At 44.1% G+C, this 25,917-nt stretch overlaps 1 protein-coding gene across 1 annotated transcript in view; it reads right to left on the bottom strand.

Moving 5' to 3' along the window:
• Positions 1 to 5,127: 5,127 nt before the first annotated feature.
• The window catches only part of LOC119177215 (nose resistant to fluoxetine protein 6), a 45,511-nt gene continuing 24,721 nt past the window's right edge, over positions 5,128 to 25,917 (bottom strand). The window contains exons 6-15 of the mRNA XM_037428633.2: positions 25,160 to 25,342; positions 24,256 to 24,349; positions 23,301 to 23,387; positions 22,660 to 22,825; positions 16,181 to 16,263; positions 12,998 to 13,120; positions 12,314 to 12,434; positions 10,120 to 10,306; positions 8,109 to 8,251; positions 5,128 to 7,028 (exon numbers count right to left, since the gene is read on the bottom strand). Of these exons, the coding sequence (XP_037284530.2) occupies positions 6,768 to 7,028; positions 8,109 to 8,251; positions 10,120 to 10,306; positions 12,314 to 12,434; positions 12,998 to 13,120; positions 16,181 to 16,263; positions 22,660 to 22,825; positions 23,301 to 23,387; positions 24,256 to 24,349; positions 25,160 to 25,342 (1,448 nt within the window). The 3' untranslated portion in view covers positions 5,128 to 6,767. The remainder of the gene's footprint in view (positions 7,029 to 8,108; positions 8,252 to 10,119; positions 10,307 to 12,313; positions 12,435 to 12,997; positions 13,121 to 16,180; positions 16,264 to 22,659; positions 22,826 to 23,300; positions 23,388 to 24,255; positions 24,350 to 25,159; positions 25,343 to 25,917) is intronic.

The following is a 25,917-nucleotide window of genomic DNA, read 5'->3' as shown; positions in this document are numbered from 1 at the left end:
TACACACGGTATGCAGTGCGTGTGGAGAGGAGAGGAAGAAGAAACTGTCGAACACTTGATAATGTTTTGTGAAGGGTTTCACGCTATAGGTCAGGATGATGGCACAGAGTTTTTCACAGCACTGGGGTTTAGGGGCAGGGAGGGCGAAATAGACTTTAAGCGGGTAGAATTAACTAGAAGGAGGTTATCTGATTGGTGGCTAAAGTCAAGGCACGAGTGAAAATTAAACCCTTCACTACAAAGTACGAATCCTCAACCTCACTATGTAAAGAAAACAAATGTAACTTTTGGTTCATTAAGTATTACGGCTTGGTGGCGCTAGCCACCGCCTGATCTAAAGGGTATAGCCATATCAATCCATGACCTGACTTGATGCGCTCGTATGCCTCCGCTGCACACTCGAGGCACTCTAACCCAGCGCCTCCAGATTACGATTCACCAATGTTCTTGCGCAGAACATTGAATAAATGTTTTGTTCACTCTCTCTACACGCAAGACGATCGTCTTTCGGCGACATTTGCAGATTAACATGCAGATACAGGCCAATTTTTTTAGATTCCAGCTGGATATTGCGGCTTTGCAGGAATAATAGGCGGCGACTGAGATGTCAAACCACGCCAGAGAAATCGTACGTTTCGCTAGTTTGGACATAACATATGAAACTTAGGATAGAAAAAAGAACTTCGATTATTTGCTCTTGCCTGTATATGCGCTGCATTTTATGTATATACCGTACAAAAGTCCTCTTATGTTTAATATCCTTGGCTAAGCCGTAGATTGTGAGAATGTTTTTCAATTTACGTGTCACAATATACCGATATTACTGCTATTTGCTGAGTGGCAGGTATTAAAGTCAAGACAGTTTATAGAACAGAAGCGCTGTGGCTCGCGACAGTGCAAATAGTAGCTGAAAACGCACAGGCAGTTGACGAAGCCATACTCTCGGTGAGGAAGTGTAGTGCGCTTCACCATTTCACTAATGTGCGTACCGCCGTCCAAATATTTAACTAGCGCGCTGGAGTGGTGACTTTTTATTTATTAATACTGTAACCCTCACTTGAGGGTCATTACAGGGAGGAATATAAACACAAAACAAAAACAATACACAATGACAAAACAGACATTACGTTTCATGTTGCCGGTAGTACAATTCTAGCGAACACTCAAACTTTTTGACATTTGCGCTAGTAACAGCGTACTCTGGAAGTCTATTCAACACTTCTATACTATACGGAAAAAAAAAATTTTTAAAGCCATCCAGACGCGTCCAAAAAGGCCTTATTGGGTGACTATGGTTCAACCGAGCTCCTCGTTTGGGTGCAGGTTGTATGTATGTGTCTTTATTTATTTTGATTTCGCCTCTTATAATTTGAAACAGGAGTTTTAACCTTTGCTTTTCGCGGCGCACTTGCAGGGGTTCTAGCGCACATGATTTTAACAAATTTGTGACGGATTCTGTCCTCCGGTACCGCGAGCAAATGAAGCGCAGTGCTAGCCTTTGAATTTTTTCTATTTTATCTCTCAGTGACTGCTGATGAGGACTCCATACAGAAGACGCATACTCCAAAATAGGGCGAACAAATGTCTTATATGAAAGTAATTTGACATCTCTAGGGGCATCTTCGAGTTTTTTCCTCAAGTAAAACAACTTCCTGTAGGCCTTTGAACACACCTCCTCAACATGAGTGTGCCACCCCAAATCGCTGGTAATAGTCACCCCCAGGTATTTAAAGCTGTGTGTTCTGGTCAGAAGGCTATTTCCGATTTTATAATCATATGCGAGTACGGATTTTTTCTTAGTTATATGGGTGAACGTAGTTTTTGAAAAGTTAATTTCCATCCCCCACTGGGTGCACCAATTATGCAAGGCTTGCAGACAGCGATTAATTTTGATTTGGTCGTTTGCGTTAGTTACAGGCGCGTAAATTAAACAATCGTCTGCAAAAAGTTTGATTTTAACCGGGCTTTCGACAACTACGGAAATATCATTTATAAAAATTAAAAACAACAAAGGACCCAGCACAGACCCCTGTGGGACACCAGACAGTGCTTTCAATGAACTAGATGTGCAATCATCTACACGTACTTTTTGTTCACGGTTCTTCAAATACGCGGCTATCCAATTTAGTATATCTGAGCTAAGTCCTAGTTTAGTATATCTGAGCTAGTCCTAGTGTGCGTCAGTGTCATATGATGGAGCGAAGTTGCGAATAAGGCGAGGGTTAACACATGTTCACAAAGTGCTCATCTGGGCCCCTCCTTCTGCTAGGCCGTCCCATCTTACAGTAGCTAACCAATTTTAGCCCACTTCAGAAACCTATAGTCTTTGGAACATCTCATGAATGGGGGCGTGTCTCGTATCTTCAAATTTTATTTCCTCGATTTCTTGCTGCAACAGTCATATTCGGATCATAAAAAAGAGAAATAGATAAAATGAAAACACGTGAAGGTCTACCTGGATAAAGAACCGGTTTGCCACCACGTACAGGGGTGGGAAACTAGGGACCGAAAAGAGGATAGAGAGAGCTAGGGATATATAAAATAAATAAATAAAGCATGCACATGCAAACACAAGCTAGACGTTCCGATGATAGTCGTCTGGCGAGACCAGTTGACAAACAACGCACGAAAGCACCTCTACAGCCTTCTTCTGCATTGTTCGTTACATGAAATGCGAGCGAAAGCCATGCCACCTGTTGTGCAGAAAGATGTATAGGCTGTCGCGGCTGGTTGAAGTTCATAGATTAGAGTAGTGCAAAAGACCAAATCATGAAACAAAGAAGACCACAGGACAAGAAGCCGATATGACAACTGACGTCATTTATTTAGACCAGCGCTTTGTCCGGTGGGCTTTTGTCTTGTGCTTCCATCTTTTGAGCTGCTCTAAACTATGATGCCTGTTAGCGTGAAGGGTGGCTGTGGCGTCCTTAGAGGAGAATATCCCAGCAAACGGTAACCCAAACTGAGCGCGCGCTTTGTTGGCAGGCGCTTGCCTCTTACGTACAACTTCGCGCCGCCAGCTGTAGCTAGAAATTTTGGGGCTGTACTTCCATTTGGCTTCTGTCATCAGTTCTTGCAGTCTGATTTCTATACGAAGTGATGGCGCATTTTTCGGATCAGCTCTTACACAATGTTAGTCACTCATTACCCCCACTTTAGTGAAAGAAGCCAGTAGGTATCCTTTTCCAGTGCCGTGGAAAGTTCAATTGCCTAAATAGGCAGCTAGTCTGCGAAAACTAGCTCCTGTCAGCTTTTCTTTATATTGACACTGACATATAGTGTGTTCGTTCAATGCAAATGGTGGGAAACACACCTACTTCACACAACTCTATATATGCACCTGTTTGTAGCACGACTAGTAAAGGCCTGACAGTATGAGCAGCGAGCCTTTCTTACTTTCGTTATCTCAGTTCGTGAGCGCAACCCAGAGAAACAGCGGAGAAAATAACACATTAAACGCATTTTCCTCGTACCTGTGCGTTCCGCTAACATGTTAAACTGCCACCTCTCCGACTAGTTCAAACTTCAGTGAACTGGAGTGCTCTGGCTTGATTGTGTTGCCTTCGCGAGCTGTGTAAAATTTCGGTCTTTTATGGTTTCTTACGAGTACTTATAGGCTCTACTGCATCTGCTTGCTAGTGCAGTTTCCGCCAATTCATCGCTATGGCAGAAGAAAAGCTACGCGCTGATGCACGCAAGGAATCAATTATCGCGCTTTTCTTGCTTCTTGATCAAAAACCTTTTGTCCCTAATTTGTCACGAAGAACTGAAAGAAAGAGCTTATAAAATAATGGCAATTAGTTTTTACTTTCGTGAAGTTGCCTTCACCTTACGGACTTCTCTGCTTGTGATTTGCCGTGCCCTGTCACCCATTATTTTGATGATCTTTATCATACACCGGATACGCAAAAGAACCTGCTGAAGTCTCCCTTGCCATGTCTTCTTTGCCACGTACAATGAATGTACAAAGGGCCGACGGCGAGCGTACGTGAAGGTTGTCAGTGACTGTTAATGACAATTTTGGGAGAATCGTGTAAACCTTTTATATGGTGTAGCGCTACGTGACTGAACTATCGGTATCACCCTTACTATTCCACGCTCCAACGCGGTCAGTACCAGCACAGTGACCGCGTTTGGGTGTTGATACTGACGCGAAGGTTGGCATGTTTTCTGGGGCTGTCACACTTATAAACGTGTGAAACATTACCATTTGAAAGGCGAGAATTCGTGTAAGAGTTCAACATCATCTATCAGAGGACTTGCAGGGGTTTCTGTGGAACATGTACTCGTCTCGCATGGACAATGCATGCAGTGTTTATGCATGTTTATGATCAAAGCGTGTCACCTCGTTCTGAAACTTCTTAAAGATGCTGATCTATTCAATGAGTGGAGACCTTTAGGAAATGTTCGCAAATGTCACCAAACCCTTGATGTACCAAGTGTTGAATATTGGGTGACTTTACCCATCACACTTGAAAAAGTATAGCGCATTACGGTATAAAGAAAACATGGCCGAGCAGACTGACACAAGAAGACAAACGCAGACTTCCTGTTAGAAGTTAGCGCTCTGTTATCTTGTTTCGGTCTGCTCGGTCATTTATTTTTTACCTTAATGCGCTATACCAGTTAAGGCACCCTTCGAGTAGTAGATTTACATATTCTGAATACGAAGGAGTTATAGAGAGCACTAGCACCTATCCTTTGCTCCGAACAAGTGTTTTCATCTGTGTTGGTACGTTAGATTTGCTCTTAGTCTGTTACATGTTTATTCTTGCGTTTTTGAAGGAGATTGTGGAGCGAAAAAAATGACAGCATGCGTTTGCAAGGCTTATGCACATGGCTACCACAATCCTCATCGGAGTGAATGGCAATGCTCGATGGCAGGGCTCGAATCAGAGCTCGATTTTTGTTGACCGCCAGTACCATACGTATACGTCCTTAAGTATATCATTATCTGAAATAGTGGCGCACTATTTATTATTATATTGCACTATTTGTAAAAGTTTACCATCAAAATAGCTAGAATTGATAACGTTCGAGAAATCTATGTTCTGTGCACCAAAATCCCGAGAACCGCGAGACATTTTCAGAACAAAGAAAAAGCTCGTTTGTGAACAGATACAAATATCACAAGCAACACTTTATTTGACAAGAACATCGTGTACATTATTACATAAACATGTACCACGCGAAACTGGAAATGAACAATGGTACACTATGCATAACACAGCTGAAAACATGAACTAGCATTGGTGAACGCGAGATGTCCACAGGATAAATACGGCAGCTGCAATCACGAATATGTACAACTCAAACGCATTATCGCTAAAATGCTTGACGACATCCTTCTTGAGCATTAAGTGGTGAGCCCGCCCTTTTTCGCACTTCAATCCTTCAATAGTACAAAGATATGTTGAACAGAGTGTGCCGATAAGTCGGAAAGAAACCTAATCATCCATGTTTCTCATAAAAAGCATGCAAAACATCCACATGCTCACAGTTGTATATCCAATTGACAGTAAAAGAACGATAGAGGTGGCAACAGGGTTGTTGTTCTACAATGATACACCAAGTATGCGGTTAGTTTTAGCTCTTCATATCCCATGATTATTCGGCAGAACTCGAGGACCGACAGTGAAGTTTGGCACCGGTCTTCCAGCTCTCCGCTCTATCCTATGAACGTGCGCCGAAAACAGTCCAATTTGTAAACTTTTAGCAAACACCTCACCGGGCTTGTCAATATCCTTGTTGTTCCGTTAGTTTTTTTTCTTGTTGTTGTTGTTGTTTAAGAAAACTTGCCTTCGTTTGACTTGCTCTTCAAGAGCATGCGATATTTGAAAAAAAATATGTGACCCTCGTGGTCATTTATACGCTTGAAGAGGAAATGAAATAGTGTAATTACTTATCGTAAGTCAAGATTTACACATCTCGCGCTTTGTCACGGCTTCAGCCCAGCAAAGTTGCAGGTTCTGTTGCTTTCGACTTTTAAGGTGTCATCACTGCTGAAACATAACTAAGTATGAAAATTTATTCTTCTGGTTTTTACTACAACATTCAGGTTGGGGTGACCATTCGGTTTGAAAGTATGCCCCCCCCCCCCCAAAAAAAAAGACTGTATACGATGACATCGAATTTTATGAATCATGCAATATCTCACAGAAAAAACTTGTAACACGGGTTTTCTGTTTCAAAAGAGAGAAGAAAAGTGGAGATAAAAAAGATATATTCCTTCACGTCAGCCTTATATTGCGGTATTGTGCCTCAAAGCTGCCATTTGTACTAACAACACAGTCTTAGCTAATGATCGCCCTCTCGTGGTTCACTAGGAAAGTATACCTAACAGATCGCCCAAGATGTTCGGCGGGCTAAAACTTGGCATAAATTAGGAGTTACAACGGTGACGAAATGAGTAAATATTGACACATTTGACGTAACGTAGGACATAGTAGGAAGAGGAGCACGTCAACCAGATGTGCAGTCAGTAAATACTTCTTTTTTTTTAATAACGTACCGTGCTTTCCATAGCTGTTGAACAAATACTCAAGTTCCTTTGCAAAGCCATTTCTGCCCAAAACACAAACACCTACCATCATCATTTTTTTTAAATCTCCCTTAATCACAGCAGTGACTTTTATGCTCATACGCAACCAAGCGCTCGGACGTCCAACACACCTGGTGCACGAACACCAGACGGGCTTAGCAAGTCGAAGGGGGCCGGCAAGGGGATGATAAATACAGTGAAACGGCATCGACTGCACAGTCTACGCTCAGAGGTAACTTGACTGGCCGGGGGATGCTGCAGTGCCATTGGTGGCCGTTTCCGCCTTGGGCTTGTACAACATTTGTGGATTGAGCATGCCACTTTTGTCCTCCACGTAAGGCACGGTGCTCTTGTCGTCGTGCAGCTGCGGCCGCCGCTTAGGCATGAGCAGGAGCTTTTCGATGCGGCCTGTGGGCGCCTCGCAGGCCACAAATAGGATGTAGCTGAGCAGGTAGCTTGCCACCAGCGCGCCGAAGTACTGCGTCACCTGCAGGGTCAACAGGAAGCACAAGTAAGTCGGGGTCATTGTCTCACTTTTTTTTTTGTTTTATTTTCTCTTTGCCTCGTTTCTATACGTGTACATGATAAAGTACACATGTATTTTTTCGTATTGTACTGGATACTTCATTACTTCTCAAGTCACCGTGATCAAGCAAACTGCTTCTTGATTGCATAAAGCAGTTAAGAAGGTCAAAAAACAAGCACATATTCTCATGACGAATCCTTTCCTGACCCATGACTAAAATACATCCGTTGCTTACTTCAGTAAGGAGTTTCAAAGCAAAGCAATAAATTACAACTCTGTCAGTTTTAAATTGTTGTGAAGTGTTAGTAAGGCCTCCAGAATTATCCATTTTCTTTTAGGTATCAGGAAGTGCTACTGGAATACTGTTGTGGCATGTTGTACGTAGTGTTTAGACTACTACAGCCATTTTTTGTAATAAAATAGATTGATCACTGCTAGGTGGTGTGCTGTTTATAAAAAATAAGTAAATCTTAATGCGAAGGCCTTAAGTTTCTCGTTGAGTGGTAACCTTGAGCGAGAAATGGCAGGCTAAAAAGTAGTCTTGTTCTGGTAAAACCCACATAACTTTCTCCTAGCGAGTGGTGGTGCAGAGAAAACATCTGGTCGTGACGTCCTTACGTGACGTCATTCTGACGTTACAGATCGCAGAAGTGTGTAACGGGGTATCATGATGACGTCGCGTCATACTGATATTATCATGACTCCACGTTCAGTGCTATGTTTAACATTGTTTTGTCATCAGTGCTTTAAATATTCAAAAATACGTTGCATCTCCAGGTAGAAAAATATGACTATAAGGGATACTGGTATTAACCTTGATTAGCTCAATCAACCCCCTGGAATGCATATAGGCCAAGACTGGTCTTCAATATATGAACTACGTAATTCGTGCAAAGTAGTCTTTTTGGTTAAGCGAGGGCTTCCTTAAAGCTTCATTTCACAAGGACTCGCACTGCCTTTGCGGCAGTTATCTTTTCTTTTCTAAAGAGGTGTTCTGAGTCACATTTTCACGCACGTGCGGATCCAATTGTGACCACTCACCATGGTGTAGTGAGAGAAGAATATCCTCTCCCTGGTGACGTTCAACCGGATGAAGTAGTACGGCACGTGCAGCAGGTATACACCGAATGAGAGCCGGCTGAAGGGCACGAACGCGCTCCATGATAGCCACTTAGCGATGAAGCCTGCGTGGTTGAAGAAAATAAGTACGCCATCATAAAGCATAAATCGCAAATGGTGCAAGCTGTCATCGGCTTAGCTTGTTAAGCAGTGTTAAAAAAGTGATACAGGGTTAAAATAAACAAGATCTTCAGTCTAAAGCACGAAGCGACCTGCCAGTGACAAACAGTGCAATGTGTTGTTTGTTATAAGCAGGTCGAATTCACACAATATGACCGGACATCATATCTTGTCATAACAGATTCAAGCATCACGCCTAGTCTGAACGTACACTTACGATAAATTTTATCGAAAAGATGATTCACGCGAAGATGATTCCCTATTTGATAAGGATATTTAACAAGAAATTTAGCTTCTTTCTTCATAGACTAAGTTATCATAAAGTAGTGTGAAAGGAAAAGAAATCAAATAATATTGTCCCAAAATCATACGCAAGTGATAGAGAGCACTCACTGTAGTGAAGAATCCCCATCTAAATGCGCTACCTGCGGCCAGGAATCGAACTTGGGACCACGTACCAAGTAACGCACCTGCGTACCACTGCGCCTTCACCAAGAATAGCGATCCCTTTATTAAATGCGAAGCATTTCTTTGCGTAGTGCAGACATATTCCGCCTTTTTATTGAGGTATCTATCTATCTACCCTGCTACATCCCAGCTACATCTGGTTGGTCTCGTGGCCACCTCCTTAACTTGAGGTAGACCAAAATCAGCATAGAAAAGTAAGAGGGTTATTCGAATATGTATGCCTCTTTATGAGATGAATAACGTTAAAATTCTCTCCCGTACCACTTCGAACCCATTTCTCCCAACCCGTGTGACCCACACCCGTATACCATCCATGGGCCGACATATGTGTGTATATGCAAAGCAGGTGCCTGACAGCCTGACAGTTCTTATCTACCGAGGAACGGCGAGAACAGACATTTGTGATTTAAATACGAGAGCGTTAAGGAAAACCGACGCAGGCAGCGTTGACTTGACGAATGTAAAGGATAAATGTTATGCTCCCAGCAGGAATAGAACCCAAGCATTCCGCGTGGCTGTCAAGTATTCTACCACATAGCCACGCCAGGTCTTGGAACTGCTTGCGAAAGATACCCTATGCAGGATTAATGCGGGTGAAACGCCAATTGTAGTTGCAGTGCTGCCTATCTAATTTTTTAAACATCACATATGTACTGCAACGATTGAGACGTCCCGTCAGGTTAGCGTCAATTCTACTTGAGCGCCATCCAATCAAGTTGGCCTGCGTAGCATTATACAATTGCACAAAACACAAGTGATGTCGATAGTTATAGCACAAGAACAAAACGACGACACAGAGACAAGAAGGACACGATGTGCTCGTGTCCTTCGTGTCCTTCTTGGCTCTGTGTTGTCGTTTAGTTCTCGCGCTATAACTATCGCCAGGCTATACCAACTAGCCCAAGCTGCCACACAAGTGCTGTATTTCAGCTTACCGCTACTGGTGTTGGTAATACCCATGTTGCTCTGTGCACCATTACGCAACTGTAAACAACTGGTTATATAAAACACGTGTGACCGTTCAGTATGATTGTCTGTGCGTATAACATTTGCACATATGTTTAGCGCTATTTCGTAATGTTTAGCTAAAAAAATTACAACACAGTCACCTTCCCTCTACATGCTTCGCATGATATCTATTCCCGTGGTACGTGGGTCTGTCAAATGTTTGCTTTAGCAGTCAGCGGAATTGAGCTCTTCGCAGAAAACGCCAGGGCAAAGTTTTCGTAGTGTTAAGACCAACCGTAGAGATCAATGTAAAAAGATAACCAAAAACACCAACGTCAGGTACCCGCCTCCCCTGCCTCCTTGGCGCACGTTACGATAGACGTATTTCTGTACTCACCACCCCGTCCTGTGGAACATGCAAAGGTGAGCCAGGCGAGCCAGACGGACCAGAGTAGCCTCTCGGAGAAGGCGAATGACAGCTTGGCCCACTCAGGCGGGTGCTCGCCACGGTTCCAGTCGTACATAATCAGGATGGCGGTGAGACCGCACGCAGCGCTCATCAACCACATACCAGCCTGCAGCATCTGAAAACACATCGTCCAGAGTAAGGACCCATAGTCAATTGTTTAAACCCTCACACGCTACCCAACGTTTTCAGCGTTTTTTAATCAATAATTTCGCGCCATAATGTTGTTTTACTATTTTCAATTATTTATTATTTTTTACTGTTACCAGCATTTAGTACCAAACGCTCATTTTCTTATAAAGAAAATTTTCTGTTACGGGCTCAGTCACTTGACTGAGTTCTTATAGCACTCAGAATAGTATGCCTTAACAATCAAGCATAAAGCATGCTTAAAGGAATACTAAGGCCAAATAATAAGTCGGTGTTGATTGCTTGAAAAGCATTCTAGAAACCTCGTAGTGTTTGTTTCGAGCCAAGGAAATGGTTCAAGGGATAGAGAACCACGTTTTAGTGTGCTACATGTCGTTAGCTCAATGCAAACCGCCCGCGTGCAAGAACGGTCATGTGACGCAGCATTCGTCATGGTATCCTTTAGCGGTGGTGCGCTTCTGTATGTGTTGTACACGTTGATAGAAAGCGAAAGTGTATGCGACTCCCCAACATTCAGTGCCGCGCTACATTTGTGTAATAGCGAAGCATGCTGGGCGAGTTACTGATACATGATGATAAGAACAGCGCAAACGTAAAACACGAGACAAAGAAAAAACATACACGACGACATGAATGCTGATAATGTCAGGGAGAGTGTAGAGGATTTGGAAATTACACGTACGGAAAATAGGTGTTTGAGCGTTACCAGTGATGTTCCCTATTACGCCGCAGAATTCCTATTCAGAGACATGAAAATTTCCAAATTGGAGGAATCTCCCTGCAAACTTTGACAAAATTCCCAGCATAGTTTCCTGCACAACAGTACTGATTTCCGCCCCCGTACATTGTGGGCTTCCCGTCTAACACAAATAGTGAACTAGACATCGCTTCGCGTAAATATCAGAAACAAATTTCAAGGGCTACCTATGTTTGTGCGGTGCATGCCGCAGAACTGATTACAGCAGATGAAGGCACACTGTGACCGCTAATTATCGGTAGTCAAAAAAAATGACCAATCTGGAAATTTCCTGCGAAATTCCGCAGACTCCCTTTTTTCCTTTGGCTCAAAATGACAGCCGCAACTTTTCCGAAAAAGTGAAAATTCTCTGCACGGAACATCACTGAGCGTGACGTCTCTTGTACTATCATATTGTCAGCAATAAGCACAAGGCTCAGTAATTGAATGGATATCACCTTCTGCTTCTTGTTTATGGGTTGTTTCGGTGTTTGCACGTCGTAAACGCAACAAATAAAGATGTTGCAGTCAGCGCTCGTGATGGTGTATATTTCTTATTCGTCCCGTCTTTCACGTTCGCGCTGCTCTCACCTCCATTACATTTGTCAATACTGCGCCGCATGCTCTTCGCACCCTCGGGTAACGGGCAGGGACGCTGAGCACAGCGGCGCTTCTTTGCTCATTGCGTAACTAACGACAACGTGGCTGTCCAATAGCAGTCTTCGTATACACTGTGTACTGAATTCTTCCTCCGATCCCACATGTTGAACAGCGTGGGCGATTATTCCTTCGTCGTAGGGTAAAAGCAGAGACACAGATTGGTGACCTGCGCGGGCGTTGCGCCTGATGTCTGTGGTTTCTAGGGTGGCACTTTGATTTGATTCAATGTTTCGAACGAATGGGTGTGCAGCGTGTATTACGAAAAATCACACCAAGAAGCAACTCACGACGCACTCATTCTAACTTATGTCCTCCTCCGTGACGCAATGCATTATCTGCTTGCCAAAGGTACACCTGCTAGCCTAAGTAGCAATCTATTGAATTAAGTTACTCTTCGATTGATACGGAACATAGTATAGAACTCCATTTATTTCGTTCTTCTCTCTCAACCTTCTGCATTCTGTGCGTCACATCACACCAACACAACATCTAAAATAGTATATGGCTCCGTCATTTAATGATAATAGGGCGTACTAAGCCACAGGATTTGTAACAAAAAACGAGGAATCCGATTCTCACCTTGCTAATTTTAATTGAGGGATACCTGTACAGGAACAGCTGCGTGATCGCACCGAAGAAAAAGGCGACGCCATGGTATGACGGATGAGTATAAAACTTGTTCAACGTCCCGGTCATAATCCTGCAAACGCAAGAAAAAGAGCAGTGTTTTGAGGGCTCTGACAGTAATTTCCACGCATTGAAATTTTCGCGTCAATATACGTTCAAAGGCTGGCATTGTCAGAATAACTCTGTAATTGTGGTTACGGCCTCTTCCATTGATCAGGAGTCTGCTTTGGGACGTTAGGCTTCCAACATCACTACCTGTTCAGTTGCTCAAGGGACACGATATCACAAAAAATATAAGCATCGTACAGTATTAGCTCTCAAAAAATAAAAGAAGCCTACGTGATTTCAAAACAAGCATGAAAAATGCGTTTAAAATGATGTACAGAAGTCAAAACTACAGTTGTGCTACATATTCCGACAGCCGCATTCTATTTCACCATTTCCTTTGGGGCCATAACTTTGACAACAGCACATGTAAGTTTCCCAGCTAAACTAAAAAAAATCAAATTAATTCCGGATAATCATACGAGGCTGTTCTCTAAACGAAGTCACACTATGTTTTATATTTCAGTTAAGGGCATATTCAATCAACCTTAGTTTGTAACATTAGTTCCAAGCAAACGAAAGATGTCTTACGTAAAGTTGTCCGCCATCGGAAGAACAAAAGGCGTGTAGATAGTATTTGAAACTTGCCAGGCAGAAATCGAGCAAGCAATGAGGGAAAGGGTCCCAAACACAATGATAGTGGTCCATATTTTTCTGCAACATAAAATGGCTCATGTTAGGCACGCGTAAGAAACAACCCTCAGTATACAGAAGAATCAGATGCTCCGAAGAAGTTTCGTAGAAGTGAATACGTTTAACTGATTTTATTTTCAAGGTTAATAATTATCTTGCGCTAAACTACTTTCTACCGGAAAGAAAGAGCATTGATTAAGAACTGCGTCCACTGCACTGTGAATGAAACAAAATTCTCAAAAACCACTGCCCCCCCTTCTTGTTTTAATGAATAAACTTGAATATGAATAAACTTGCTTTTTATATTATACTTACTGGTGGTTCACTCATATATACGTCTTCAATTGCTCGATCTTCATAATTTTTATTTCGTATTATTATCTGGTGAAAGTGTCTTACAATGTTTTTGTTTTATTTTTTTCTTGTTTGTTAAGCTCTAGGGCTTAATTTTATTGTATAGACAGCCAACAATCAACAATCTTGAATAGAACGAACATAGCGCCATACATGAATCTGTGTACAATAGCTATTCTTACAAATTAGTTCAATTTACAGAGATCTGTACAGTAGCCGAGACAACCACGACCTTAATACTATAAGAACTAGCAGTAACCCAGATGACACCCCACCAGTAATGATAGAAGAAGTCAGAAAAGCTTTGGAGAGCATGCAAAGAGGCAAAGCTGCTGGTGAGGATAAGGTAACATCAGATCTGCTGAAAGAGGGAGGACAGATTGTGTTAGAAAAACTAGCCACCCTGTTTACGAGGTGTCTCCTGACGGGAAGAGTACCAGAGTCTTGGAAAAACGCTAACATCATCTTAATACATAAGAAAGGAGATGACAAGGACTTGAAGAATTACAGGCCGATCAGCTTGCTCTCTGTAGTATACAAGCTATTTACATAGGTGATTGCTAACAGAGTAAAGAAAACATTAGAATTCAATCAACCAAAGGAACAAGCAGGATTTCGAACAGGCTACTGAACAATTGACCACATTCATACTATCAATCAGGTAATAGCGAAATGCTCAGAGTATAACCAACCACTATATATAGCCTTTATAGATTACGAGAAAGCGTTTGATTCAGTAGAAATATCAGCCGTCATGCGGACACTGCGGAATCAAGGCGTAGATGAAGTATATATAAACATTCTTGAATAAATCTACAGGGGATCAACTGCTACTATAGTGCTACATAAAAAAAGCAACAGAATACCAATCAAGAAGGGTGTAAGGCAGGGGGACACAATCTCCCCAATGCTATTTACCGCGTGCTTACAGGAGGTTTTCAGAAGCCTAGAATGGGAACAGTTAGGGATAAGAGTTAATGGAGAATACCTCAGTAACCTGCGCTTCGCCGATGACATTGCATTGCTGAGTAACTCATGGGACGAATTGCAACTCATGATTATGGAGTTAGACAAGGAGAGCAGAAAGGTGGGTCTTAAAATTAATCTGCAGGAAACGAAAGTAATGTACAACAACCTCGGAAAAGAGCAGCGCTTCGAGATAGGTAATAGTGCACTTGAAGTTGTAGAAGACTATGTCTACTTAGGGCAGGTAATAACCGCAGAGCCAAACCACGAGATTGAAGTAACTAGAAGAATAAGAATGGGGTGGAGCACATTCAGCAAGCACTCTCAAATTATGACAGGTAGATTGCCACTATCCCTCAAGAGGAAGATATATAACAGCTGTATCTTGCCGGTACTTAGCTACGGAGCAGAAACCTGGAAACTTACAGAGAGGGTTCAGCTTAAATTGAGGACGACGCAGCGAGCAATAAAAAGAAAAATGGTAGGTGTAACCTTAAGAGACAAGAAGAGAGCAGAGTGGATTAGGGGACAAACGAAGGTTAAGGATATCATAGTTGAAATAACGAAGAGGAAATGGACATGGGCCGGGCATGTAGCGCGTAGACAGGATAACCGCTGGTCATTAAGGGTAACTAACTGGATTCCCAAGAAAGGGAAGCGGGTTAGAGGGAGACAGAAAGTTAGGTGAGCAGATGAGATTAACAAGTTTGCGGGTTTAAATTGGCAGCAGCAAGCATAGGACCGGGTTAACTGGCGGAATATGGGAGAGGCCTTTGTCCTGCAGTGGACGTAGTCAGGCTGATGATGATGATGATGATGAGGAGGAGGAGGATGATGATGATGATGATGACAAGCTCGAGCTAATCGTACATAAGCTTTCTTTGATCAGTAGTCAGCGACATAGGCGTTTAATACACAACATCTGTGAAAAAAAAAAAGATACTGAATTTCAGTGAAGCCCGAGTCTTGTATATTGTCACCTGTTAATTCAGAGGCGATAAGTCATTCAATATACAATTTATTGCCAATTCGTGATTCCCCGAGGTTTAGGTAACTACCTGTACATGGCATGGAAAATACCTACTGGTGTAAAAACAAAAACAAAAAAGCAGAGGCATGCACATTAGTGTAATCCCAAGGATAAAACCCGCAACAATGCGTCATAATCCAGGCTCAAGCGCTCTTTACTCTTTTAGGTACAGTGGTCAAGTGCCTGTGGTGCTCTTAGATTTGGAACCTAAGACTGAATATTTGTATGCCATGGTCTACCTCCTTCCGTTTAAGAAACAAGACGCACAATTACACATACTCAACATGTACTGCTCTCCAAAACTTAAAAATGGCGGTGGTCCAATGGCTAAGGTACTCGACTGCTGACCCGCAGGTCGCGCGTTCAAATCCCGGCTGCGGCGGCTGCATTTCCAATGGAGGCAGAAATGTTGTAGGCCCGTGTGCTCGGATTTGGGTGCATGTTAAAGAAACCCCACGTAGTCAAAATTTCCGGAGCCCTCCACTACGGCGTCTCTCATAATCATATGGTGGTTTTGTGATGTTAAACCCCACATATCAATCAATCATTTATCCTTCCCCAAACCTACTCTAAAAAAAACAGCAGCTTCGTAGCTTATCTTACGTCGTTTTCTTCTATTTATTTTTTTTTTCAATATTCCTGCCTTTCTTGCGGACGTTGTTTCTATTTCATAAAATCAGTCAAACGGACGTTCCTCAATTTCAAAAGTACAGCCTCGCTGAAACACTCACTTCTTGAAGAATTGGATGACTATAACCGATATCACGAACAGCTGGAAGTCCGTCGACATGTACCAGAGGTGACCATACATCCCCTGTTGAGAGAATATAAATCAAAGTTACTTTCATCTACACACGGACAGCGTGGTTTCCATGATAGACTTTGAGAATGTTTCAGAGTGGTGGTGCAACCCCTTAAACCTGTTATATGAGATTTTTTTCCTTTAAAAACTAACGTTTAAATAACAGCTAATTCGAGAGTGTAAGTAGAAGAGTTTTCGTTCCATCTGCCAAACACTCAAGAGGCAATGAGAGGGGTAAGGAATATGTAATCACTAAGAAAGAAACTTCGGGTTTTCTGTATTGCACTAGATGAATAGAAAATCGAAAACAAAGGCAGGTGTAAAAAACAGTCGTCGTGCCGTAAGTCGACTAAGGTATTCTTGAACTTTTTTCACGTTGCAGTGGCCTTTCAGCAAGACCAAATTCAGCCGTTCGTCTCATCTAGACAAAATATAAACGTGTACGGCAACATTCTTTGCAAATTAAAATAATGCAATTATTTGCATACAGTGTTTCATAGTGCAAAAGAATACCTTATATCTGATGGTCTCTCACCTACGTTCATCTCGACATACGTTTATTCTAGCATAGAAACACTACGCCCGGTGAATAAGTTTACTGATAGCTTCTGATCTTTCGAATTTCTCACATCAGGTATAAAAGCATTGAGGCATTGCATTAGCATGCCTGTCCCTGATTTCGTTTTTCGTGATTCCATGCGTGTCTGCATCTTCGTGCACCCAACTATCAGCGCTGCCACGGCTGCTATATATATATATATATTGTGAGACGACGTCAGGTACGAAGGAGCGACCGTTTTATTGTCAACCCAGACGCGCGAGTCAGCAACCGAACAAGCAGCGAGCCGCTACGATGATGATGATCACGGTGCTTTGTATGCGCAGGTGAAAGTGAAAATGATGAGCAACACAATCAGCGCTCACACTATTTCCCCCCTACACGAAAGCGGTCTGCAAGACGTTCATTTAGTAAGTGTATGAGCGCTGGATATAAGGTTTCAGGCGAGACACATGGACGATCTCGGTCCCGCGACGACGGCGATCAGAAGCCGAAGTAACCGGCGCGACGCGATAATTTACGGCCGATGTTCGTTCAAGCACGGTGTAAGGACCCAGGTATCTGTGAATGAATTTTTCACAGAGGCCGGGTGTGCGAACAGGTGTCCAGAGGAGCACTTCGTCGCCTGGGTAGAATGACACAACTCGACGTGTCGCATCACAACGAACTTTTCGCTGGGCCTGAATGGTAGAGGTGTTGGCGCGGGCGATTGTGCGGCAGTGGTTGACACGGGCAGCGAATTCTTCCGGAAGGGACGCAGATGGGACAGAAGGCGTGGACAAAAAGCTGGTGTCTAGAACAAAAGATGGTGCACGGCCATACACAAGAAAAAACGGGCTGTAACTTGCAGTGCGTTGTATGGCAGTGTTATAGGCAAACGTGACGAAAGGTAGTATTGTGTCCCAGTTCTTGTGATCGGGTTGGACATACATAGAGATCATGTCTGACAAAGTTCTATGAAAACGCTCAGTAAGACCATTGGTTTGCGGATGATATGCCGAGGTGGTCTTATGGATTGTGTCAGAGGCCTGTAAAACTTCAGCGAGCACACGAGAAAGAAATGTCTTGCCACGGTCACTCAGGAGAACACGAGGGGCGCCGTGGCGCAGGATAATGGCACGCAGAACAAAGTCGGCTACTTCGCTGGCAGCTCCAGTAGGAAGAGCTGCCGTCTCAGCGTAGCGAGTAAGATGGTCTACGGCAGTAACAATCCAGCGGTGACCGGCGGCGGTAAGCGGAAGGGGTCCGTATAAGTCTATGCCGACGAACTCGAAGGGAGCGGATGGGCACGGGAGAGGCTGTAGAGGGCCGGCGGGAAGAGATGTCGAACGTTTTCGGTGTTGACATGATGAACAGGAAGTGACGTACCTGGAAACACTAGTGGAGAGGCCAGGCCAGAAGCAGCGAGTCTTAATGCGATCGTAGGTTTTATGAAAACCCAAGTGGCCAGCCGTCGGGTCGTCATGAAAGGCTTCTAAGACTTGGAGTCGAAGTGAGCGAGGTATGACCGGGACCCATCGGCTACCGAGAGGATGGTAAGTTTGTCGAAGTAGCGTTCCGTCATGAAGTTTGAAACGCGTGAGTTGTCGTCGCAAGCGGCTGTTGGGAGCACGAGATGAGCCGGTGAGCCGATCGATGATTGTACGGCAGTATGTGTCTGCACGTTGGAGCGAGGTGAGGTCTGCGGATTGAAGGAAGTCATCCGGTGCAGTGGGCTCGATGGGACTAAGACTGGTCATCTGCGTGGTCTCTTGGCTGGGAGGTGCTGCGCAGCAGGTAGATGCGTCATGATTTTGCAACAGCGGACAGCGTGACAAAGCGTCGGCATCTTGGTGTTTGCGGCCCGACCGGTATGTGACACTGTAGTCATACTCCTGCAGTCGGAGCACCCAACGACCGAGGCGTCCTGACAAGTTTTTTAATGATGACAACCAACAGAGCGCATGATGATCCGTGACGATCGTGAAGCGGCGGCCATACAAATAGGGGCGAAATTTTTGCACGGACCATACGATAGCGAGACATTCCTGTTCAGTGATGCTGTAATTGCGTTCCGCTGGGGAGAGAGTACGGCTCGCGTAAGCCACGACTTGCTCTTGTGAAGCCTGGTCACGCTGCAGCAGAACAGCGCCGATTCCGTGCCCACTTGCGTCAGTGTGTAATATAGTAGGGGCTGTGGGATCAAAATGGCGAAGAACTGGCCCTGACGTGAGGCATCGCTTCAGGGTCTGGAAAGCAGCTTCACAGTCATCTGTCCAAAGAAATGATGCACTTGTGGTCAGGAGTTTGTGAAGAGGAGCCGCGATAGTGGCAAAATCACGGACAAAACGGCGGAAGTAAGAGGCTAAGCCGAGGAAGCTGCGAAGGTCTTTGAGCGTGGTGGGCTTAGGAAAGTGCAGCACAGCGGCCACTTTGTCGGGATCAGGTTCGATGCCAAGCTTGCTGACAACGTGGCCTAACACTTTGATGCTGCGGCTCGCAAACCGACACTTCTTGGTATTTAGCTGGAGACCGGCTTTGGCTAGACATGTGAGCACCTCGTCTAGACGTTCTAGGTGTTGCGAGAAGCTGGATGAAAAGATGACGATGTCATCCAGGTAACAAAGACAGGTCTTCCATTTTAGGCCACGCAGCACCGTATCGATCATCCGCTCAAATGTGGCTGGGGCATTGCAGAGCCCAAAAGGCATCACATTGAATTCGAAGAGACCATCAGGAGTAGCAAACGCTGTCTTCTCTTTATCAGACTCATGCATCGGGATCTGCCAATACCCAGATCGTAGGTCGAGACTTGAGAAATATTCTGCACCCTGTAAGGTGTCAAGTGCATCGTCAATTCGAGGCATAGGATATACATCCTTGCGCGTAATTTTGTTTAGTGCCCTGTAATCAACGCAAAATCGCACTGATCCGTCCCTTTTCTTAACTAGGACAACAGGAGAAGACCAAGGGCTTGTGGAAGGTCTGATAACGTTACGTGCGAGCATGTCATTGACTTGTTCCTCGATGACCTTGCGTTCTGAAGACGACACGCGGTAAGGGCGACGGCGGATAATACGAGAACCGTCTGTGGCGATGTGATGAGAGGTCACCGTAGTTTGACCTAAGCCATCCGAACAAACGTCAAAACAAGTCTTGTGTTTTGTTAAAAGGGCCATTAAGTCATTAGTTTGCGTTGGAGTGAGATATGGACTCAAAGTGGCTTTAAGCGCATTAGATGAGCCTCCTGGTGGCGTACACTTAGCGACTGACGGCGGAGACGATACAGTGACGACACATACCGGTGCTATGTCGATAAGGCTGGCAACAGTGGACCCCTCTGGCAGTAGTTGTGGCTCTGTTGTCGTGTTGTAGGCGGTGAGACTGGCATGACCACGCGAAAACCGCACTAGACAACATGCGATGGCGATTCCTCGGAAAATGCAGCGCTGATCGGGGACAACCACTGCGTCACCGTCAATGGTATCGCTGGATCTAATGGTGAGGATACGTTCTTGGGCCGGGGGCAGTACAAAGTCTGCAGCTGCAACAAGGTGAGGCGACGAAAAATCGTAAGCACTAGAATTTTCAGTGTCCGTAATGCGAATAACGGGCGGACCACACGAAATGACAGCGGAAGCGGCTGACAGGAAGTCCCAGCCCAATATAATCGGATGAGCACATGAAGAAAGCACAGCCAATTGTATATGGTGACGAATTCCGTCGATCAGAACACGAACAGTGCATTGTCCAATAGGGTAAATTCTATTTTCATTAGCACCACATAACACCGGACCAACATATGGAGTTTGCACTTTTCGTAGACGATGACATAGTTCGCGATCAATGACCGAAATGGCTGCTCCAGTGTCCACGAGTGCGTCAACCGAAATGCCTTCTACACAAACAGTTAGTAAATTTGCAGGGCGCGCAGGAGGAATTGGGACACTTCGACGACAGGCAGTTTCTCCTCCAAAAACTGCAGCTGCTAGTTTTCCGAGTGGCTGTCGAGGGGCATCAGGGCAGAACGTAAAGGCGAAGTAGTACGGCGGAAGGGCGATGGTGAACGACGGCGGGGTGAGCGGGAAGAACGAGGTTCACCGTGGGACAAAGGAGGCGAAGGCGAACGTCGTGACGAGGGAATGTAGGTTCCTGGAACGTAGGGGTCAGACCTCGCAGCCCGGTCACTCTCGTACGAAGAATAACCTCGTCGTTCATCTTGCTGGCGCCGACGGCAAAAGCGGGAGATATGTCCTCTTATGCCACAGTAGTAACAGACGGGGCGCGTAGGGCGCCAGGCAGGGAAGTGTGGTTGTGGTGGTGCCTTGGCTGCCATCGCGGCCAAATGGTCGTATACGACGTCCGTAGTTACAGGTGGAGTAGGTGGAGGAGGCCGTGACACGACTTCGGCATACGTAGGCACATGTAAGGGCACAGGAGGCGGGGCACGTGCGACGCTCGTCATCGACGCCAATTCGTCCTTTATAATTTCCCGCAGGTTAGGAGGGGGTGAGCGGGCAGGTGAAGTCGGTGCGCTGGCAGGAACAAGGCTGTGAAGTTCCTCTCTCACTATGGTGCGAATTAGAGCTCGCAGCTCATGCTCGCCAGTAAGACGAGTGTCATAGGAGGCGTGTGGAAGGCGCATTGAGTAAAGTGCGTCCAGGCGCTGGCAGGTGGTAATAATGTCCTGAACTGTTGTCGGGCTCTGCATGACAAGAGCATTAAAGGCGACGGAGTTGATGCCTTTCATTACTTGCCGAATACGATCGGCCTCCGGCATGTCCTTTTGGGCGCGGCGGCAGAGGGCCAGAACGTCTTCGATGTACGATGTGTACGATTCGTCAGGCCCCTGGATGCGGGTAGCGAGCTTCTGTTTAGCTACCTCAGAGCGTCCTGTAGAAGTGCCGAATATTTGACGCAGCTGCACCGTGAATGCTGACCAATCAGGAAAGTCGCGTTCGTGGTTATGATACCACGTCTTAGCAACCTCCTTCAGATAAAAGGGTACATAGCGCAGCTTATGTGCCTCATCCCAGTAATTGCAAGCACTGGTACGGTCGTAACTGTCCAGCCATTCTTCTACGTCCTCACCGCGAAGGCCAGAAAACACTGGAGGGTCTCGTTGCGAGGTACTCACGGTGTGGTGAGGCCCAGCAGGCTGAGCGGGTGGTGCGAAGAAGGCGGTAGGGGGTGGGTCGTTTTGCGCCATCACTGTTGGCAAGCACAGCCGTCGACCTGATCGGAGCTCCAGGGGTGACCGGTAGTGCACGAGGACTTGGGAATCACAGCACGCTCCACCACTTGTGAGACGACGTCAGGTACGAAGGAGCGACCGTTTTATTGTCAACCCAGACGCGCGAGTCAGCAACCGAACAAGCAGCGAGCCGCTACGATGATGATGATCACGGTGCTTTGTATGCGCAGGTGAAAGTGAAAATGATGAGCAACACAATCAGCGCTGCCACGGCTGCTATATATATATATATATATATATATATATATATATATATATATATATATATATATATATACAACCAACTATCAGCGCTGCCACGGCTGCTATATATATATATATATATATATATATATATATATATATATATATATATATATATATATATATATATATATATATATATATATATATATATATATATATATATATATATATATATATATATATATATATATATATATATATATATATATATATATATATATATATATGCGTGTGTGTGTGTGAGAAAGAGAGAGTGACGGCGAATGATGAAATAAGGGGATGCGCCACCCGTATTCTTGCAGTCATACGAAGAAGACAACCTTTTAAAGAAGCAAACTGACACACACACACACAGGAAGAAGAAACTTACGATGTGGAGATTTCCGGTGAAGTTTCTAATCTGAAGTAGCAGTGCCCAATATTGAGTGCGAATTTCGTTATAGAAATACTCATACAATGTCGGTGTGGTGGGACCTTTGAAAACGAGTGGTGCAAGGAACGTGCACATAATACAAAAGGCAATAGGTATGGTTCCCCTGAAATAAATGAAAAAATACGAACAATGTAAGAAAAAAAGAATATTTTGTAACACCAAATTATAAAACGCCACTCTTGCGTGTCTGCATGCCTTGTAGAACTTTCACATTGTTTCATAATGGACCCGTATGAAAAATTTTGTACCAAGTTCTTTTTAAAGCGAAGCACATGGAATATGTTTTTGTGCACTTAAACGCAGCAGACAGTCGCGTTGGCGCTATAAGCAATATTGGTTTATAGATGCTAGATTGCCACTGCAAACTATCCCTCCCCCAATGGAACAACTCGCCGATGGTTAGGCCAGGATGTCTTACTCAATGACAAACATGAGGGGGTTATCAGAAAGATTGCAACGTGAATAATCTGATCTTCAACGTGACAACTAGTTCTTGAAGGTAAATGCAGACACATCGAGCTAGTAACTTAATTTTGGGGCGTGCATTTGTAACCAGGTGAAAGATGCGATACACATACCTGATGTATCTTCGAATAATCGCAATGATGGAACCGAACAGGGCGTGGGAACGTTCCCTCAGCAAGTTATATGTCAGCAGGTAACCACTGTGTAGCATGGAAATAAAACAAAAAAAATCAGACAACGGAATGTAAAACACTTAAGTAAGTTTTCTCGTTTTATCTTAATCACTTTATAATAAACACAAAAGATAACCGGTAGAAACTCTAGTGGCATATACGTATAGCACACTCTTGTGACTTTCGTTTCTGACGTTCAGGTTTTTACTGGCAACCCAACAAGGTAGAGAATACGGTAAGGAAGCTCCCCTGTTCTTCGTGGGCTTGAGAATAGCAACTTGAGTAGCTTTTTTACTTTGCATGTCAGTATACCAAGACGCTTGAGGGTCCTGAAGAAGGCTCGGAGAAGTATAAAACGGGAAACAGAAGACGTGCGACAAAGTGCCGACAGAAAAGCAAGTCGCTTCGCTATTACTTCACATAAATTTTCGACATGCACACGCGAGAATAATATTAACTTTTTATGGCCTCTCTTTGCGTGGCTAATGTGAGGTTAATATTGGCATCCTATTTAAAACGATAGAGCTCTGCGATTATTGAACTAATCGAGTGTTGTTCACATGCACAGCAGTCCAGAAACTTTTATCAATCAGTTTGTCGTTTCGCTCTACATTATCACCTTAATTTCTACGATGTCCTGTTACTGACGACTGCAATGCCTCCGTTTCTATTGTCCTCATATCTTAATTTTTTTTTTCAGATACCTACTGTAAACACGCCTCAGTGTGAGTGACATCTTACAATGCGGTGTGATGAAACTACGAGGAAAACTAGGGGAATGTTTCCGATAACTTAGTTAGAAAGAAACTGTCGAAAGTTGGTGGCATCATAGCAAGAAATGTTAAGAGTACGGACACCTGTTTAATTTTTATGTCAAGTGGGGTCATATACTCACGCCAAGAACAAGAAGGTGTCCACGCTGAGGTAGCCGGCCATGATGAAACAGAACATGATGTTATCTCCATAATGAAGAGCGTTCACAAGGCGCGCTGCGTTAAAGAAGGCGTTATTGGGGCATTATTAGTACTTTAGGCGGCTTGTAATTAACATGCTTAAATATGCCGCAAGAGAGGTATTTTCTAATGAAAACAAATTTCTCGCCTCAAAATTAACCTACATAGAAATTAAGTGCTCAATAGGCAACAGTTTTCTTTTGTCTATTGGTAACATATTGTTTCCACTAAACATAAATAATCGAGGCTGATCCAAGGAGCTCTATAGGACGCTGTACGCGTCAACGCGCAAAGATTATCTATAATGGCATAGTTGCAAATAGTACGTGTACAATGACGTTTTGCCAATAAGGGCTACGCTGCTGAGTACTTTTATGCGATACTTTATGCGATATGCTGAAATCACACGTAACTGGAAATTCTCAGTACTGTTCAATGAAGGGGCCACTCATTCTGAACGACTTCAGACTTCGCAGGTTAAGCTACCTTAACCTCGACCTTATAGAAACAGCTACATCAAGCACAAATCTTCATCTTTGGAAATCGCTTCGGCGCTCTTCCAAAACAGCTGTATTGTGCGAGTGTCTTTGACTGCGTGTTGCAGTACGCGCATATTTGCTCTCTCTCTCTTCTATAGTCTCTTCCTCCGGCATAAGGGTACCTAGCTATGACGCTTTTCTCCTTATTATCACGGCCTTCTTGCTTCGTTTTCTCACTCGGTCTCATCTAAGTCAAAACAACTGTAAAATACCTTAGTTATTTGTTGTTGTTTTTTTTTTCATTTCTTTGGAGTTCTGTACACAGCGGTATGTTCATCCACTATAGCCAGAGGAAGGTGGTGCTCACCCATGTTGGTGAAGTTGAATGTGCTGTACGAGTGGCCGAGTACTACCCAGCCTATGCTGAAAAAGCGCATTCCGTGCAGGAACCGCAGCTTGTACGCGTCCGACTGCTTGTCTTCGGTCACCTTCACCAGCATCTTCGAGTTGGCCACCACGGAGAAACTGGTAAGTGCAGTGAGCGCTGTTCCTGAAACAAACAGACAGCGAGGACTATGTCACGAGCCTGCGTATACTAAGCAAAATAAGCGAAATTCATAAAACTTTCAGTTCATAAATGATCATTGCCCTTGGATAGCACGCTTCAGTAATCAGCATCAGGATAGGCTGAAACTTTTTCCGAATATAGGTCTAATATTGCGAATCTACGTCATCTGTACTGACATTAATTACCTCCGTACCAGCATGTCACCGCATTTCTGGAACGATGTGCTCGAGTGAGGCAGGCCACCGGGACGTTTTAAGATAATATAAGAATTAAGATGTAAAGTTTCTCAATCTATTGGCATTCATCGTCTTGGTGCAACTTACAGTGCTCCATTTCGTGGTGGTTAAAATTTTTAACGGTCGATATTGTTTCCTCGCTATTTCAGCCCCTTTTGTGGTTATAAAGCCATCAAGAATTACAAGTCACAGTGTAGGTTATTGTCAAGACTATCTATATTTTCCGAAATGTGTGACTGATATGTTCGTTTATTTGAAACACGTCGCTTTCAAGTAATTGCAGATGGGAGGCAATTATCCAAGTTTCCACTGCAAGCAGTG

This window comes from Rhipicephalus microplus, chromosome X, assembly GCF_043290135.1.
Source record: "Rhipicephalus microplus isolate Deutch F79 chromosome X, USDA_Rmic, whole genome shotgun sequence".
NCBI classification, from domain to species: Eukaryota; Metazoa; Arthropoda; class Arachnida; order Ixodida; family Ixodidae; genus Rhipicephalus; species Rhipicephalus microplus.
The sequence above is the reverse complement of the archived record's forward strand: the minus strand, read 5'-3'. Positions and strand labels throughout refer to the sequence as shown.